This window comes from Pyricularia oryzae, chromosome 1 (assembly GCF_000002495.2).
Source record: "Pyricularia oryzae 70-15 chromosome 1, whole genome shotgun sequence".
NCBI classification, from domain to species: Eukaryota; Fungi; Ascomycota; class Sordariomycetes; order Magnaporthales; family Pyriculariaceae; genus Pyricularia; species Pyricularia oryzae.
This window is the reverse complement of record NC_017844.1, coordinates 7,076,849-7,093,803: the sequence shown is the minus strand read 5'-3', so window position 1 is coordinate 7,093,803 and position 16,955 is coordinate 7,076,849. Positions and strand designations below refer to the sequence as shown.

The window sequence follows — 16,955 nt, the reverse complement described above, 5'->3', positions numbered from 1 at the left end:
TTCCATGATCGGGGATTGATTCAGGGTCCTGACGCAATTTCCAAGGCGGGCACGAGGTCCTCGTCAGGTAATCCTGTTGTTTAGCCAAGGCAAAAGCAGTATAACCGTTGAAATTTCTGCTAGCAAAAATGGGGGTAAACGGCGGTATCTCCATGAAAATTAAAGACTGCAAATCTCTCAAGGCAAAGCCCAAATCAGAATTGCCGAGGACCCATCGATTGACAGCAACGCGTCTCGGTGCATTGAAACGCTTGTAAGCTTGAGCGTTGGTAAATTTAAACAATATGATCCGTGTTGATACCGAGGTATTGTAAGGAGCTCTCAATGAATATGATTGTAAAAAAAAATCCTTGAAAACAATCATCATTACGTAGTGAGTCTTGGGCCTTACCAGGGTGTCGGAACAACCCTTGCCTTGGAACCCTTTTTCTTTATAAGGTAGGTCTATCCTTACAATGACGACAACTTGTCGCACAGTATCGATCCCGAGCTTTTTTTACTGTAAAACAGTACGTCTGTCAAAAGCAATTGTGTCCAAGGCTGAATATGTTCTGGTCCAGCAACAGTACTGATCGAAACGGCGCATACAGTGCCACAGTCAAAATCGACAGACTGATCTAATTGACGCGTGCCGCGCGTGCATGGTGTTTTCTGCCGCAGTTTACCCCACTAACCAAATATGTTTCTTTCGGTACGTACCTAAAGTCGACACCTCAAAACAGACCCTTCAACAAGGTCTGTTGGGTTACAGAAGTTACGTAGCAAGAGCAAGGCAGTAATGCTCGACCCATTTTCTTGCCTTTTTTTGTCTTTTTGTATTACTCTGCAAAACTTAGCTTTGACGGCTGGGTAGCTAAAACAGTACCCGTCAAGCCACATTAGCTACCGGCAATTAACAAGTGCCACCATGGCCTGACATTGACCATTTTGGCGACTCCCCCGTGGGCCTTGCTACCCGAATGACCAGAAGCTACTGGTTGACCAAGCTAACCAAGCGACCCAAGCAAGCCAAGGTGTACCTACCTTTTTTTTTCTTCTTTTTTTTCCCGACCCGCGGAGAATACTAGCATATCCGCCGGTCTGCGGGCCATTCCATACCCTTCATTTATCCATTCATTCATTGATTCATCAATTGATTCTCTAATTACCTGGAATTTCTGGAGCAGGATGTCCAATTCCAGTATGGGCCAAATTAACGGCGCCCCCCAGTTAACGATCAAAAATGTGGCAACTCGATTATCTGGGTCCTCACTTGAGAACTGCACGAAATGAGTTCAACATGGTACTTTCTTCCCTTCGAGTCAAGCACATGGGCTTCTTCAAATACCGACCTACCTTATCCATGCCATTACATGCGAAAAGATTTACAATGTGAGGGAATACCTGGACAACTGGACTTTCTTAAGGTCCTGGGTACCACTTATTAACGTATCTCTCCTCTCTTGGTCGTCTGATAAAGTGGACAGGCGTCTCACCCGCCAGTTCCTTGGGCTCACAAAGGCCCCCCTCTCAACTACCAATCCACACGTCTTACTACCCGACCCCCCTGCCTTGCTTTGACCGACCCTACCTACTTGTGCGGATAGGCCCACCCCTAGGCCTTCCGCTGGAATGGGCCACGGCTCCCAGCTGCATGTTCCGGTCTTTGATATTTCCAGCCTTCACTGACCGTCGCGATGTGATCAGGGTTAGTCCTGCCCAGCAGGGCTACCTAACCCAGATACAAGTCAGTATCTCGCCGCCAGTGAAAGAACATTGACCCTCAAATCTGGGGCTAAGGCTGGATCCTTAACGCCGACAGACAAGGCACCAGAGAAGTTCCCGGTTCTCTGCGTTCAACGGGTATGCGGCAAATTTAACCCTTGATGTCGTGGTAAAGGTACCTTTTTTTTCTTGCTTTTTCTTCCCCTGGTATTCCTGGTTTGGTTCTTTTATTTTTTGTTTACCAATTTTGATTATTTTATTATTATTATTTCCTTTTGCAGTAAATCTGCCAGGAACACACTAGCGTGTTCGGCTGGCTGTTCAATTCTTCAGTAGCTCACCAAGCTACCAATAGCCAAGAGATCAGGCCTGTCTAAAAAAAAGGGTACCTTAGCTGGCGTACCTGCTACATACCCCATTTGCATTTGCCATCCTCCCTTGTCGAACTTACCTACCTGTTAATCCTACCCTTACCCTGACTGAGCTTTTGCCTCCTTGCTTCTTAACCAACGTTTTGATACACATTGAGGATGAAAAAGCAAGCCCATGGTCTGTCTCATCCAGGACCCTGTCAACCACAGCATTATCTCCCTGCAGCTGCACATGAACCTGCACCTCCTCACCCCCGATGTTCCACACCAAGCAAACGTGTATTACATTACATGAAATATAATCGCCTTACCCGCCAGCTGTTCTTGCTGCACTGACCCAGCTTGCTCCTTGACGCATTCCCTCTCATCTTCAAGGGGTTTCCACTTTTCGATTGTAGTTTCTACATCACAACAGGAAAAAGATTATCGTAATCCTTGATTCGGCATTGGAGTTATATTACGGTAGTCTCTTGGTACCGCCATGTTCCGGTGCCACTCTATGTCTGCGTCCTGATATTGTTCCCTTGCACCTTCACACCCACCCGCCCCTAGCCTCGGATTTTCCTATCCTGTCTATACACACTCCCCTCCTTGTTAGGTCGACGAAAAATCTCTCCATCATAATTACTTGCCTTTCTTTTTTCTCTCTTTCGACATCCCTGTCTCATTTGCTCCTCGTCGAACGTTTTACACGGACGAATACTTACACCGTCACCAAGCTCCCCTGCCACTTGTTGCCACAGTTGAACCTCAAAACTTTAAGGGGAGGATCCTACCTAGAACTACAATCCACTTTCGCATGCCCGTGGTGCATTACATAGCAGTGTAAGTCGTATTGACAGGCGGTAGCCTCGTGTCATACCTCAAGGATCGCCAAAGCAATTTCTTAAACCGGAATACTGACTGACTGACAGTAGCCAAGGCGCAAGAGGAGAGAATCCTTGCGGGGATTATCACGGAACCTAGCCGTACTGGAGATCTTTTGATCAACCGGGGGAAGACCATACCTACATTGTCCACGCTCGCAGAATTTAGACTTGTGGCAAATTCGGCCAGGGCGGAGTGCAACAGTGCCGTGCCGCACCGCAGACCCCAGCCAGCCAGCATTTTATTATCACGGTCAAACGGCACGGGCTTCTAGCAAAGGTGACTGGGGGCGCCGTGATTTACACGGGTTTGGTTCTATTAGCACCAGCCACCCATCCATCGTGAAGGCCCTGGGGAGACCGAAAACCAACTTGATCACGCCTCCGAGAGCACTCACCGATTGCCAGGCAGCTCGCTAGACAAGCTAGGGTCTGTCAGCCCTCTACCCACAGACACCTGAACGTCTCGCATCGCAACAATCCACCTTCGCCTGCCGAATCCCAGGACCCGGGGGTTAACAGAGCTGCGGAGCCATCATATCCGCTTCGGACTGTTCTCTGCCTCCGCATTGGACCAATCCCTTGAACCATTGCCTGTCGAAGAAAGAGTCCAGAAGATCAAGGCTGTTTCGGAGTAGAAAAAACACACCCCCCGTTCCACAGAATAAGACGACAAGGGCATTGAGTTAGCACTGCCTGAACCCGCTTCCACAAACACAATTGTCCCATTATTAATCTCTACCGCAAGAGATTCTACCCGCCCAACATCTACCTGCGGGAAGCATTAAGTTGGGTCGAGAGGCGAACAACGGCTTCGCCCTTTGAATTGTTGCCGAACGAACATTACAGTAGCACCTTGTGAGTTACTATTTCTGGCTCCATCCCTACATTCTTGCGTTTCCACATTTGTTTATATATTTATTTTATAATCCCTCCACCGCGGCAGCCATTTTTAGTCTACTTTTCGCGCCACAATTCTACACGTATACTGGTTCCTCAGTTTTTGTCAGTCACCCCGCTCATTTTTCTTTAAACCAGCAAACGCCGGTTGTTGTGTAGAAGGCTTGGGCAAGAGGTCACCATCACGACTTGATTCTCGGCAGGCAAGTTGCAAAAGTGAACTGGGTTCCTCAACCTTTTCCCTTCTTACATTCATTCTTGGCGCCTGGTATTATACCCGACATCCCTAATGGGTGATGCTCCTCTTCCTCCGGGCTCCGGAAAAGAATTCACCCAGGTTCAGCAGCAACACAACAACTACAGCAACCATCAGCAGCAACATGCGTTCGCGTCCCAGTACGACATGACACAGCAGCAGCAACCCTTTGGTCGCGGCCTGTCCGGCCCATACAACATGGGTCTTATGATGCATGCTCTCCCCCATCCCAGTTACCGGCCAGGTCAGCAGCAGCAACACCAGTATGGTAGCCCACCCAACACCAATGGCAATGCTCAGCCTATGCCACAGGCTCATGGCAACAATACTATGAATTCCATGCCCGGTCCTCCTCAGTATTATATGCAGCAGCAGCATGGACTGCCACCGCAGTATTACGCCCAGCAGATGCAGGGCTCGCAACAGCAGCAGCAGCATCAACGGGGTTCAATGTCACCCAGAGCCAACATGGCGCTCTATCAGCAGCCACATACACAAGGACAGCAATACTACTATCCACAGGGGGCCCAGTTCCCAAACCATGGCCCGATGCCACAAAACTCGATGCTTGCAGGTCCATACCCATTGGCAAGTCATATGCAACATGTCGATCATCGCCTTGCGCAACGGCAGGTCGGTGATCAGAGAGACGTTGACAACACGGAACAGTCGCAGCCCAGAGTCGATGGTAAGTAGAAGATGAAGAAGAGTTGCTGACTATACTATGCAAGTGTTCTCGGGGCTGACGCAGTATCAATCGCGCGACATAGGGGCTAGGTTTGAATCGCAATCCAACGTCGTCCGTGGTCCGCCTCGAAAGCCAAGACAAAGTGGTCAGTCGCATCCCTATTCCGCCGACTTCCTTCCTAAGCGCAGATGCAGTGTTTAGTCCCCCCACAAGAATACTAAACGAACCCACACGACTTAGGACATGCTATCTGGATTGGCAACTTACCACCGCAGACCGATTTGATGAGCCTGGTTTACCACGTTTGCAAGGAGGCGCCCGGATTGGAGTCGCTATTCCTTATTTCCAAGAGTAACTGTGCATTCGCCAACTTCAAGGATGAAGAAGCTTGCATCTCAGCCCAACAAAAGATCCACGATTCCAAGTTTCAGACAGTCAGGCTTGTCAGTCGGCTGCGCAAGAGCACCGTTGAAGGGGCTACAGGACTTACAGCCCCGACTGGACCGGCTGCATCGGCTCCGCAATCTAATATTTCCCAGGAGGTCAAGGGTGATGCGTTATCTGTGGTGACGACAACCGAGGATCTGATTGCATCTTCAAATGTTTCGTCTCCCAAGGTCACCTCTCCAGCGCCCGTGGAAACGGACCGATCTGCTCCACAAAAGGAGAAGTATTTCATTCTCAAGAGCTTGACTGTCGAAGACCTAGAGCAGAGCATCAAAACAGGAATCTGGGCCACCCAGGCACACAATGAGAAAGCTTTGAACAAGGCTTATGAGGTATGTCTGCCAAAACTGGGGGCTATATGCCTCTTTTGGGCTTGCCACAAACACTGACTTGCGACCCTCGTTATTTTTTTTATCAGACCGCGGAATCTGTCTACCTGATATTCTCTGCCAATAAGTCTGGAGAATATTTCGGTTACGCTCGCATGACATCTCAAATCAACGAAGACCCAGCAGCGGCGGTCGAGTTCGCGCCCAAGGCACAGGCGGCCAGCGACGTAGCGTTACCAAAGGCTATACCGACCGAGGCTAATGAATACATGCCCAAGGGCAGCATAATGGATGACTCGGAGCGGGGTACTATATTCTGGGAAGCTGACCCTCCAGAGGACGCTGATGGGGTTGACAGCAACGATACAACGACTGCAGCAGTGGCCGACGACACGGTTAGCATCAAAAGCTGCGAGACGGGCGGTCCCGACTCCAAGGTATGGGGCAAGCCATTCCAGATCGAATGGCTGAGCGTGGCGCGGCTGCCGTTCTATCGTACCAGAGGCATCAGGAACCCATGGAACTCGAACAGGGAGGTGAAGATTGCTAGGGATGGGACGGAGCTTGAGCCCAGCGTTGGAAGAAAGTTGACTGGGCTGTTCACGTCGCGGGGCGTAGGACAGCTGCAACAGCAACCGCACCCACACCATCATCATGTTATGGGTGGCGGTATGCCCATGCCGGGCGGCATGGTTCATGGATATCCGCCTATGTATGCGCAATAGGGGGGACGACTGACGGGCCACGCCTGCCTGGGCTGCCACAAGTGGATTATGCCCCTGCACGCCCATGGTGGAGAGCACGACTTTATGGAAGCTAGGAACGACTAAAGCGCTATCGACACGACACGAGATGAGACGCGCCAAATACATATCGTCAAGGAGATAATTGGATAGTTATGGCATTTGCCGGGTCATGGGTCTCGACAGGCTTTGAGGCCTCCGGTAGATGAACCGGGGAGAATGAGGCTTTTTTGGATTACGTACATTTTAGGGAGACGCTTACCGATTTTTGGCCGTCATCTGGCGACATCAGTTATCCCCCCTCTGCCCTATGCTGGCATAGCGATCCTGCAAGGCTGGGAAAGGAGGATGGATTCGAAGTCGATGGAAAACTAAACCCCAAGGACTGGGTCTAAGGGGCAAATTCTGGGCTAGTCAGCATTCTTTTTGCTGGCACGGCCTTAATTTATTTTTTGGCAAAACCTCTGTCGCCCTTTTTTTGTCTTTATAAACTCTTTTCGACAAAACATCAACTACAATAACTTTATCCCCCCGCTCAGCTATATAGACGCCATGGTAGCCACATATATTTGCTGTTCTAGATTTTTGCATTTGCTGCCTGGTTTGAAAATGTTGTAAAGTATTTTCTTGTTACTAGACTAATGAAAATACTCGATTGCTTTGACCAATAGAATCATATATGTGCACTTCTCTTTGATCTACCGTAGGCTCAACTCAGCCAAAGTGGAGCAGGCTGCTTTGGCTTGACCGCTTTGCAGCTAATGCCCCCGGAGAGCTTGGGCACCCAATACCCAGCAGATTCGATTCGATACTCGGACTCTGGGAATGAGCAGGTGTGATGCCAGGATGGTTTCACCGTGCTGGCCAGGCAGGTCACGTGAACTCAGGTTTCATGGTTCGAAGCAGCTAAGCCAAGAGATAGGATCGATGACGGTATAGTGACATTTTGAGAACATGAGTGCCACGACAATATTTCCAAACGCAAATAGGAGGTGTATAGTACACTTGGCTCAATCATAAAACATGGGCCTATGGTAAAGGTGCTGGGTGGCAATCGCGATATCATCCGCTGCATCGGTCCAGGTGGTTTTGCACGCCCCCTCCGAGAATCAACCAGGGAATTGTGGAATTTGTGTTTGCGGCTGTTTTGATCCTGGGGTCCTATTTTTGGTCGTGAGGGGAAAGGGGAGGGATTGCTCGGTCTAGACCTCTGCTTTGCCCGGCATTGTTATTTTTGGGGAGAGGACGCGGGGGCGTTTGAGTCGTGTACGTCTTGTTTACGCAATTCCAGCTTCGAAAATACCCGGAATAACGAGGCGAATCGACGTGATGAAGGGTGCAGGAGATCATGGTCGATAGGCTTGTGCGGATGTTTTGGTGATTGGTTGGGGTATTTAGTGTGTTACCTGGTAGCCCCAGAGCATAGTATCTCCGTCACGTTACGTCCCAGACGGAGGCAATCTTTGCGGCATATTCATGTCACCGCTTGTGGGTTCTGTCAATCAACCAATGACCCTTGCGGCTGCTTTCAGAATCCCACAATAACCCAAGTTAGCCTGCGCGGGGTGAATGTATGCTTATCGTAAAGGTCAGTTGTATTCTATAAGTCATCGGCCGGTGGAAGCGAACAGGTGTGTAGGCGCCGATAGAGGATGCAGATAATGTACACGGAAAGCCTCGGTCCTTTTTGTCCGTAAGCCGTCAAAAACCAAATCCCCTCACCTCATAACAGGTACACACCCTTCGATCAAGCCGGCCCTCAATACCTGCCAAAGTTAGTCCTTCTTTAGCGGCATGATGACCTCCTCGATCCCGTCCTTGGTGATAATCATCATCTGCAAACCATCGCCGACCTCGATGTGCCTCTCCACCGCACCATCGAAAGCGTCCTTGACCAGGGTCTCGACCGTCTCCCTGGGGAGGGGCTTCCTCTCCCGCTCCTGCAGGTCGTGGCCGGTGCCGCTGCCGGGGACGTACTGGTTCTTGAAATTGACTTGGTTGTCAAGGAAGGGCATAATGAGGCTGGCGGCGGCGCCTCCCGCGCGGCACTGCTCGCGCTCGTAGCTTCCGACGGGGTCGTAGCTGTAGACAGCGCCGTGGCCCTCCTCGTCGATGCCGGCGAGGATGGCGTGGGTGTAGTACGGGAAGAAGCGCTTCTGGTACAAGATGGTGGACAGGCGCTTGGCGCAGGCCTTGACCGTCATGGGCTTGCCGTGGCGGTAGCGGTAGATCTTGCAGATGGCGTCGAGGCGCTCCTTGAGGGCCTCACCGTCAGCGGCGAAGCCGACCACCGAGAGCACCAGGGTCGCGTCCGAGTTGTCGGCCGTCGTGCCGCCAATCTTGAACACCTTGGGGTAGAAGCGGGTGTTGATGCTGTAACCAGACGCCATTCTCGTGTCGCCGGCCATGATGGCAAAGTCGTCGCCCGCGATGGCGAGGGTGGAGCCGCCGTTGTCGGTGTATCTAGAGGTGGGTTAGATGACAATGACCGGAAGGAATTATTCGGCGCTCCCAAAAGCGGATGGATGAAGAAACGCTTACGGGTTGAAACCATGTTGCCGAGCACCGCCTGGAGCGTTGACTCTGGGGGTATCTGAGAAAGCGTAGTTGGGTCCGTTCATGACGGGGTTTTGGCTGAACATGGCCGCCATGGTTGATGACGCCTGCAGGTAGACGGTCTAGAGATTGAAGGCTTGTGGATTCGTCCTATGGTGGGTTTCGTGCCCTCTGTGTCGATTATGGGGGTTCGTCAAAATCGTCAAATACTTCGTGAAGCAGTCGAGGTTGATGTGGTCGTCCTTTGATGATGGGGAGTCAATCGATAAGCCGTTGCCGTTGGGTTGAATGTCGTTACAAGTTGGCTGGCTGCGATTGCTTGCGCACGCGTCAAGCTGGTACCTAGCCCGCCTACCACCTCCGGTCTACCCAGCTGTTCGACAGCTTGGCGGGTCATGCCAGCTTGCAGGGGTAGCTATTGATGACTAAGCAGTCAGTTCGGTATCTGAGATTGGGACGAGGAAAAGTGGTCCGTGAACAGGGATCCGCGCGCGACCATGGATGATTTTCCCAAGCGCTGATGGTCGCAATGCAATTGTTGACTTTGCCAATTTCGTTAGAAGTTGTGATTTTTCAAGCTTCAAGAAGAGTGCAACAAATGTACGAATATCTATGGACACAATAATACATTTTCTTCCATAAGAAGAGACGAAGAATACACAAAGTCCAAATTCCCTGTTCTGCTGCGCCTGCGCGTAAAGGTCCGCTGCAGCAGCTCCGTCATCCACTGCCAAGCGCTGTAAACCCTCGATCTAGCCCGACATCATGGCGACCAACATTCGCCAGAGGGCGCTTGAGAAAATTGCACTCCTCTCTGCGAAGACCTCCTCGGCAACTTTCGACAAGTCAGACCTGTCAAGACTCTGCAAAGCATGCCCTACCCATGCCAAGACCAAGGAGAATGGGAATACATCCAAGCAGCTCGGGGGCGTCCCCATGGTAGGTATATCGGGGGATTTCTCCGGCCTATAGACTTGGGTTGTGGAGTCGCACTAACATGAATTGCAGACCATACGCGAATATGAAGTCCTCCTCGCCCTCTGCAAGGCTGCTCCCCAAGTTCAGACTGGACAAAGTGCTACTCAACTCGCCAAGCAGTTGATACCGTACCTCCTCGAATCGCATGCCCAGCTGTTTGCCCAGTCGCCCTTCTTCCGCAGGATCGAACCTTCGCCTACCGAGGCACTCACCAACCATGTCACCGCCGCACTCCTGTCTCTTGGAGTTCGCCACGATGGTGTACTGGACATGGTCATGGACAACATCTGGGCCTTCGTCAACACCTGTTTTCACGCTACCGAGAGCCTACTGCCCACAGGTGATGATGGGGAGGGAAACTTGGAGGATGCCATACGGACTGCCACCATTGCAGTATCTCTGCTTGGATTCTTGGATGCTGCTGCAGCCCAGGTCGATTTCTGGAGGGCCGGAGGTCGGCTGGCTTTGATTCAGCGCCTGCGCAAGTTGCTCTCTGAGCCTTTCCTCGTCGCTGTCGAGTCGGCCTTCTCGACCATCCGCAACTCACACTCGCCAGACCGCATCGTCAAGGAATGGAAGCGTAATATGCGCCAGTACGCCGAGGCGCGTCGGCCTCTGGGTGCTATGCTGCTCCAGCGCAGCTACATGCAACTTTTGGTTGCGACTACTTCGTTGTTGGTAGTGGGGGTCGATTCGCTGAAAGAATCCCATGTTCTAGACTTGCTCATGTGCGAACAAGGTCTCAAGCGTCCTCTGACCGCCAGGAGTGGGGATGCGGATGTTCGATCGGTTGAGACTTTCGCTACTGTCGCCATCGACCAGATGAATTACCTCGAGGCCAGCGCCGACTTTATCCAGTTGGGCTCCACGGCGCAGCAAAACATAGCTTTTGGAGTGAGATCCGCAGCCATCATCAGCTACCTCCTGTGCGCAAAAATGGACGACGAGACGGCCGACGTTGACTTTCTCATGGCCTGCCTAGAGGAGACTCTTGGAGACCCTGTTCAGATGGCACACGAAGAGCTTGCGTCCACAGTTCTCCGCTCTATGGCCTTGATCTGCCGTATGCAGCCTTCGCTTGGTGCGAATGTCAGCCGCTTGCTGCCGCGTTTTATTGTCCAGAGTGGCGCCAAGAAGCAGATCATAGATATTGCATCCAATGCGCTTGCTTTTGTGTTACAACTGCTCTCATCCGACGCCGTTATCACCACACTTTACACATTGGGAAATGTTCTCAGCCCAGGAAGTGAGCGGCCATTGACCAACGGGATGAATGGCGATGCGGACGGGGCTCACATGCTCTACCAAGGCAGGCAATCAACGGGAAGTTCCATCTCCTTGCAATTGCATGGAGAGGAGGAGACGTCTGCAGTCTATGGCAATGTCGTGCACGCTATCTGTGGGATAGCCACCGCCTGCAATGATGAGAAGATCACAGCTCTTGCCCAGTCGATCATACTGCAAAAGATCACAAAGATCAACTCAGTAGTCGACGCCCAAATCGTCTCTGGGGCTGCCTCGCTCGCCCTCAGCGGAGGTGCACTTGATTTCAGGTCCTTACTCAAGATGTACACCCGAATCTGCCACGATGCCGTCGTTGAGAATAAGCAGGCGCTCCTGACAGCCGTCGCCCACGCGCGGAACCATATTTCAGCTAACATTAGGCGCGACTCGCCCTTGTACGAGATCTACTGGAATCATCTCCTGGATAGCATAGTCTCTCAGGGTGATTTGCATCATGCAAACCACGCAAAGGAGTCGGATGTGCAGCTGGCCGCCCGTGAGATCGCCGAGCTTCTGCAACCTATGGCCATCTTCATGGCCACCAACGATTTTGCGGTCGACTCGCACAGGGAGGATGAGAGCTACGGCCTCCTTCGGGATGCTTGGTACAATATAGTCGTGCATGGCTTCACTCTTGCGACCGAGCGGGGCAAGAAACACATCAACGAACTGCGCATCATGGCCATCCACTCGCCGCCTTTGGTAGCAGAGCAACGTGGGGAACAGATTGAGAGCGATATCGAGCTCAACCCGGTGCTTCGCAGGGGCATGAGCAGTGATCGGGAGAGCGTGCAAAAGAAACACCTCTGCGAATTACTGCCGTCCAAGTCTGCTGAGATCCGGGGTCTCAGTTACCGCAAAGTCATTTTCCTCCATGCAGCATGTCTCGTAGAGAGTCTTCGTGCTGATTCTGGCGACTGTACCATGGCACTCTCTTACTTTTTGGAGCCGAGTATGCGCCGAGGAGATGTGAGCAGTACTATGGAAGGCATCAATGGGGCGGTCGTGGACAGGTATCTTAAGAAGACTCTGAGCGGAACCCACCCCAACTTTACTGCGCAGTACGCAGCCGCTCAGCTGGCAGCTGTATTCTGCAGCTGCTGCCATCGCATTGATCGTGTGCAACAGGCGGCCTACAGTTGCGCCGACAGGATCATTAACCAAGTCCCGTCGGCTTTGTGCTACCGCACGTCCTTGTTTGCCCTGCTCGAACTTCTATCCTTGATGTGGACCAGCTGTCTCGAGGCGGAGACAGATCTCTATGAGCCTAGGTCGACCTTCAAGTCCTCCCGCGGGCGAGTTACTGTAGAACTTTCGGATGACTACGCCTTCCGAAGGCACACGCTAGACACTCTTTACAAGAAAGCCAGGTCATGGGTCAGCACCGTCCTCAGCCTTGCTCCGGCGGATGTCAAGGGTCTCCTGCAGACGTACCTGTCAGACTTTGACGATGATGGAGCATATGGGCACGTCTCGCTGGGCAGGTCGTTTGCACTTGAGCTAGGATCTTGCATCCCATCGACAGACCAGCGCTTGCAGTCGCTCACCAGAATAGGAGACTGCCACATTAACACTGCATCTGACTTTGTTGCACAGTATACAACACGCCAAGAGTATAGATACGCCGAGGCTCTTCCTGACCACAGCCTGGAGTGGCTCAGCTTCATGCGCCTGGATCGCCGGTCATCTTTCCTACCCAACGGCAACAATGAGAGTGCAGATGCCGTCACAGCTCTTGCTCACGTCGAAGAGCGTCTTTTGGAAAAGAAGAACACATCATTGACTGACGTGCGCGACATCCTGCGCCGTGCTGCTGCGCTCCTATGCCGCCCCGAGCGTGAGGAGGCCAACGTGGCGCACTTTCTCGTCAGCATTCCTTTCGCCATGTTCACGAAAGACTCCATTAAGCTTGGTGTGTCTCTCTGGCTTGGCGTCATGAACGAGAACCCACGGATGGAGCCTCGTCTACTCAACGAGATTGCGCAGCAATGGGAACTTAGCATCCAAAGGAAGCTAGGACTGTTCAGCGAGGCCATCATGCACCCGGATCCCTTTTTTTTGAAGGAGGAGTTTGCGCCGAGTGATAGTGCTGCCATGGCCAAGCGTAAACAGGTCGTGCACAACCTGCTGTCGCCTCACACGAGACTATTGCAGTTCATAAGCAGCCATTTCAACGCCACCAGGCTCGGTAGCTCGGACACACAGAGGATATTCCTGCGTATGCTGGACCTGACGCTGGATGCCCTGAAGACAACAACGCCGCACCCGCTGGCGCGCGACCTCCGGTTCCAGATCGTCTTGTACGGCCTCCGTGTCCTACGCACGTGCACAACCATGGGAGCGATCGCACAGTGGAGACTTAAGGACAAGCTCCTCACAGCGGCGCTCAGCTGGTTCGCGGGCATGGCACGGTGGTCGTTTGGCAGCAACATGCTCCAGCTCAAGACGGAGATCCGGCTGTTGTCCGAAATCATGGGCGCCGTCAAGGCAGTGTCGTACATCGGAGCACATGCCGTGGGTAACATACGTTCGCTGCAGGCCAGGGAGCAGCTGCTTTTGCTGCTGCTGGAGAATGAGCACACACGACTGCGTGTGTGGGTGTATCCGCTAGGTGAACCGCATGCTGCTGCGACGCACGCAACGATAATGCACCCCAATAAGGGATCCTTGGAGGTATGTTTGCCATTTTGCTCTATCCGAGTAACCAATCCTGCTATGGGGGTCCCATCATGCTAATTTTATTGCTATTGGATAGGCCGCCATTATGCCGCTCATTCGCACAGCATGGGCTGAGGCCCCATCGATTGCCATCGGCCTAGTCGCCAGGTTCCCACAGAACCCCAAGATACACAAGGAAGTCCGCTGGCTGCTACTCAACTTCCCTAGCAAGGCTGTCAATGACCCCGAGGCATTGTCAGTACTGCTAGGTGGTTCACTGCCGGTTGATGTCAGCTTCCAGCTTAAGGTATGTCAATCTACGCTGGCGATTGCTTTCATCAATGGTTGATGGGTCGCCTTACCCCCGAACGCGCCCGTGCACTGTTGCTGACGAAATGCATAGCACCTCCTTTACTGGGCACCCGTGGCGCCAATCACTGCGGTCACATACTTCATGCCTGCATTCCAGAACCATCCTCTTCTCATCCAATACGCCATGCGGGCTTTGGAGAGCCACCCTGTGGATGTTACCTTCTTCTACGTTCCTCAGATTGTGCAGTTGTTGCGTCACGACGAACTGGGCTATGTCGAGCGTTATATCGTCGAGACTGCGCAGTTCTCGCAGTTGTTTGCTCACCAGATCATTTGGAACATGAAGGCCAATGCATACAAAGATGATGACTCTACTATTGTAAGTGTATCGGACTATTATCTACGTTGCTGTGAGATTTGCAATGAACTAACATTGTTGCGTAGCCCGATCCAATGAAACCCACGCTCGACGAGGTTATGGCAAAGATGGTAGAAAGCTTCAACCCTACTGATCGCGACTTTTACGAGCGCGAATTTGCCTTCTTTGACGAGGTGACTGGAATCTCGGGCAAGCTCAAGCCACTCATCAAGAAGTCAAAGGAAGAAAAGAAGCAGAAGATCGAGGAAGAGCTCCGTAAGATCAAGGTTGAGGTTGGTGTATACCTTCCAAGTAACCCTGACGGCGTTGTCATCGGCATCGATCGCAAGTCAGGCAAGCCGTTGCAGAGTCACGCAAAAGCTCCGTACATGGCCACTTTCCGCATCAAGCGCAACAAGACTGTTGATGCGACGGACAACTTCCTGGAGGAGTCGAGCAAGCCCAACGGCTCCATGACGACCGAGAATACTGTCGAGATCTGGCAGTCGGCCATTTTCAAAGTCGGCGATGACTGTCGTCAAGACGTGCTCGCTCTACAGATGATCGCAGCTTTCAGGGGGATATTCGAAAGCGTTGGCCTGGACGTGTATGTGTTCCCATACCGCGTTACGGCCACAGCTCCCGGCTGTGGTGTCATCGACGTGCTTCCCAACTCCATCAGCCGTGACATGCTCGGTCGTGAGGCGGTCAATGGGCTCTACGAGTACTTTACAAGCAAGTATGGCAATGAGGATTCGCTTCGGTTCCAGCAAGCGCGCAACAACTTTGTCAAGAGTATGGCCGCCTACAGCATCATCTCCTTCCTGCTCCAATTCAAGGACCGTCACAATGGCAACATCATGATCGATGACGCGGGTCACATCTTGCACATCGACTTTGGGTTCTGTTTTGACATTGCACCCGGTGGCATCAAGTTCGAGCGGGCGCCATTCAAGCTGACATCAGAGATGATGGCGGTCATGGGCGGCTCGATGGATTCACAGGCATTCAAGCAGTTTGAGGAGCTCTGTGTCAAATCCTTCCTTGCGTCACGGCCGTACGCCGACAAGCTATCACAGATCGTGCTCCTCATGATGGAGAGTGGACTCCCTTGCTTCAAGCCTGAGAGTGTCAAGCACTTCAGGGACCGCTTCGTGCTGGATCGTAACGAGCGCGAGGCTGCCGACTTTGTCAAAGACCTCATCAGGAAGAGTCACGGAAGCTACTCTACGGGTTTCTATGATGGATTCCAGCTTATGACGAATGGAATTCCGTACTAGATGAAAGATGGTGATCCACAGTCATCATATTTTGTTCTTTTGTTGATGTATCTATTTGGGGATAATCAAAATATTGAGTGGTAACAGCGCAGCTGTTCTGAATAGATTATACACCCTTTTGCCAACTTTGCTTTCGATGTTATGTCTACACCGCTCCAGCTGATGTATCGCGCTTCCGTGCCATAAACTGTGCGACCTGCCAAGAGGTGTATTACGCCGAGGTAGGATTTTGGGGGCTATATAAGCCCCTCTTCTAGTTTTAGTTTCAAATGGAAAGCCATTGCGCCGGTTGACGCATAATACCATATGATCACGATGACCATGATCCCAGCTCAAGAGTAACGGGACAGCAATCCCAAAAACTTGGCCAAAACCCACAAAGTGACACCACCCAAACGACATGCACGCCTCATTCGGCCAAGAAGGGGCCCAGTAGGAGTTTTCAGTCATCAAAACTTTATGAGCGGGGAGGCTTTTGTCTAGTCTAGTTCTGGACCTGCCCAGAAAAAAAAGTACGGTAAATAGTTAATATAGCTCTCGGGCCCATGTCCAATATCAGATAGATATGCATCAATCCCGCAACCCGCTAGCCTCGGAAGTTTCTCCCACTTTAGGCTGGCTAGGGGGAACCGCAATTTTTATTTGGGGGGGGATTATTGTTCTCGTTTGGGGATTTGACAGAAGTCTTGGCAAAAAACGATACCATAGTAGATAGATATAACAAAGGAGAGCAAAACCTGCTGTGTTGCCTGTCATCTTTACGCACCTCGGCAGCAGCCCTATATTAGACTTTTTGTATAAGCTCTACTATCGATTTTGTTAGAACCGCGAGAACCCGCGTCTCGCAATTGGCAGGTGTGATTGGTTGGTTGGGGGTCATCTTTGCCCAATCAAACTGCGTACCAATTGTTCTGCAGCGTTCAATCGGGGGTGGGTTCGTGTTGCGTCTGTGCCTGGCCTTTTTGTCGCTTCTGCCCCTTGCGGACCAGGGGGGGTGGGCTATGAAAGTAAGCTCTCCCCCTTGTAACTTTTGGCTGTGGCTTTCAGCACTGAGCACACCGCATTGGAGAAAAAGCTCCGAGACGACCGTGTCCAAAGGATTCGGCACCTGTTGTTATGGGTTGCGAGAAATGCTCTTGACTTTTGGAGGGTGTTTGTGGGTTGCGGCACGGCGTCCACTTCGTCGGCGGACGTCGTTCGCTGAATGGGGCCGAAGGTGGTCCGG

General features: G+C 51.9%; 3 protein-coding genes across 3 annotated transcripts; 2 read left to right on the top strand and 1 right to left on the bottom strand.

The window, feature by feature from the left end:
- The first annotated feature begins 770 nt into the window (after window positions 1–770).
- Window positions 771–6,977, top strand: MGG_04621 (uncharacterized protein). The gene is made up of 7 exons (XM_003710835.1): window positions 771–1,371; window positions 1,460–2,900; window positions 2,990–3,799; window positions 3,888–4,785; window positions 4,868–4,930; window positions 5,026–5,564; window positions 5,651–6,977. The coding sequence occupies exons 4-7, from the start codon at window positions 4,131–4,133 to the stop codon at window positions 6,284–6,286; spliced, it is 1,893 nt and encodes a 630-aa protein (XP_003710883.1). The 5' UTR covers window positions 771–1,371; window positions 1,460–2,900; window positions 2,990–3,799; window positions 3,888–4,130; the 3' UTR covers window positions 6,287–6,977.
- Window positions 6,978–7,789: 812 nt separating this feature from the next.
- Window positions 7,790–9,198, bottom strand: MGG_04622 (proteasome component C5). The gene is made up of 2 exons (XM_003710834.1): window positions 8,846–9,198; window positions 7,790–8,767 (listed from the first exon to the last, which is right to left on the bottom strand). Exons 1-2 carry the CDS (start codon window positions 8,953–8,955, stop codon window positions 8,080–8,082), a joined length of 798 nt encoding a protein of 265 aa, XP_003710882.1. The 5' UTR covers window positions 8,956–9,198; the 3' UTR covers window positions 7,790–8,079.
- A 198-nt stretch (window positions 9,199–9,396) lies between these two features.
- On the top strand, window positions 9,397–15,855 carry MGG_13790 (phosphatidylinositol 4-kinase). The gene is made up of 5 exons (XM_003710833.1): window positions 9,397–9,799; window positions 9,869–13,795; window positions 13,878–14,087; window positions 14,184–14,471; window positions 14,537–15,855. The coding sequence occupies exons 1-5, from the start codon at window positions 9,626–9,628 to the stop codon at window positions 15,728–15,730; spliced, it is 5,793 nt and encodes a 1,930-aa protein (XP_003710881.1). The 5' UTR covers window positions 9,397–9,625; the 3' UTR covers window positions 15,731–15,855.
- Window positions 15,856–16,955: the final 1,100 nt, after the last annotated feature.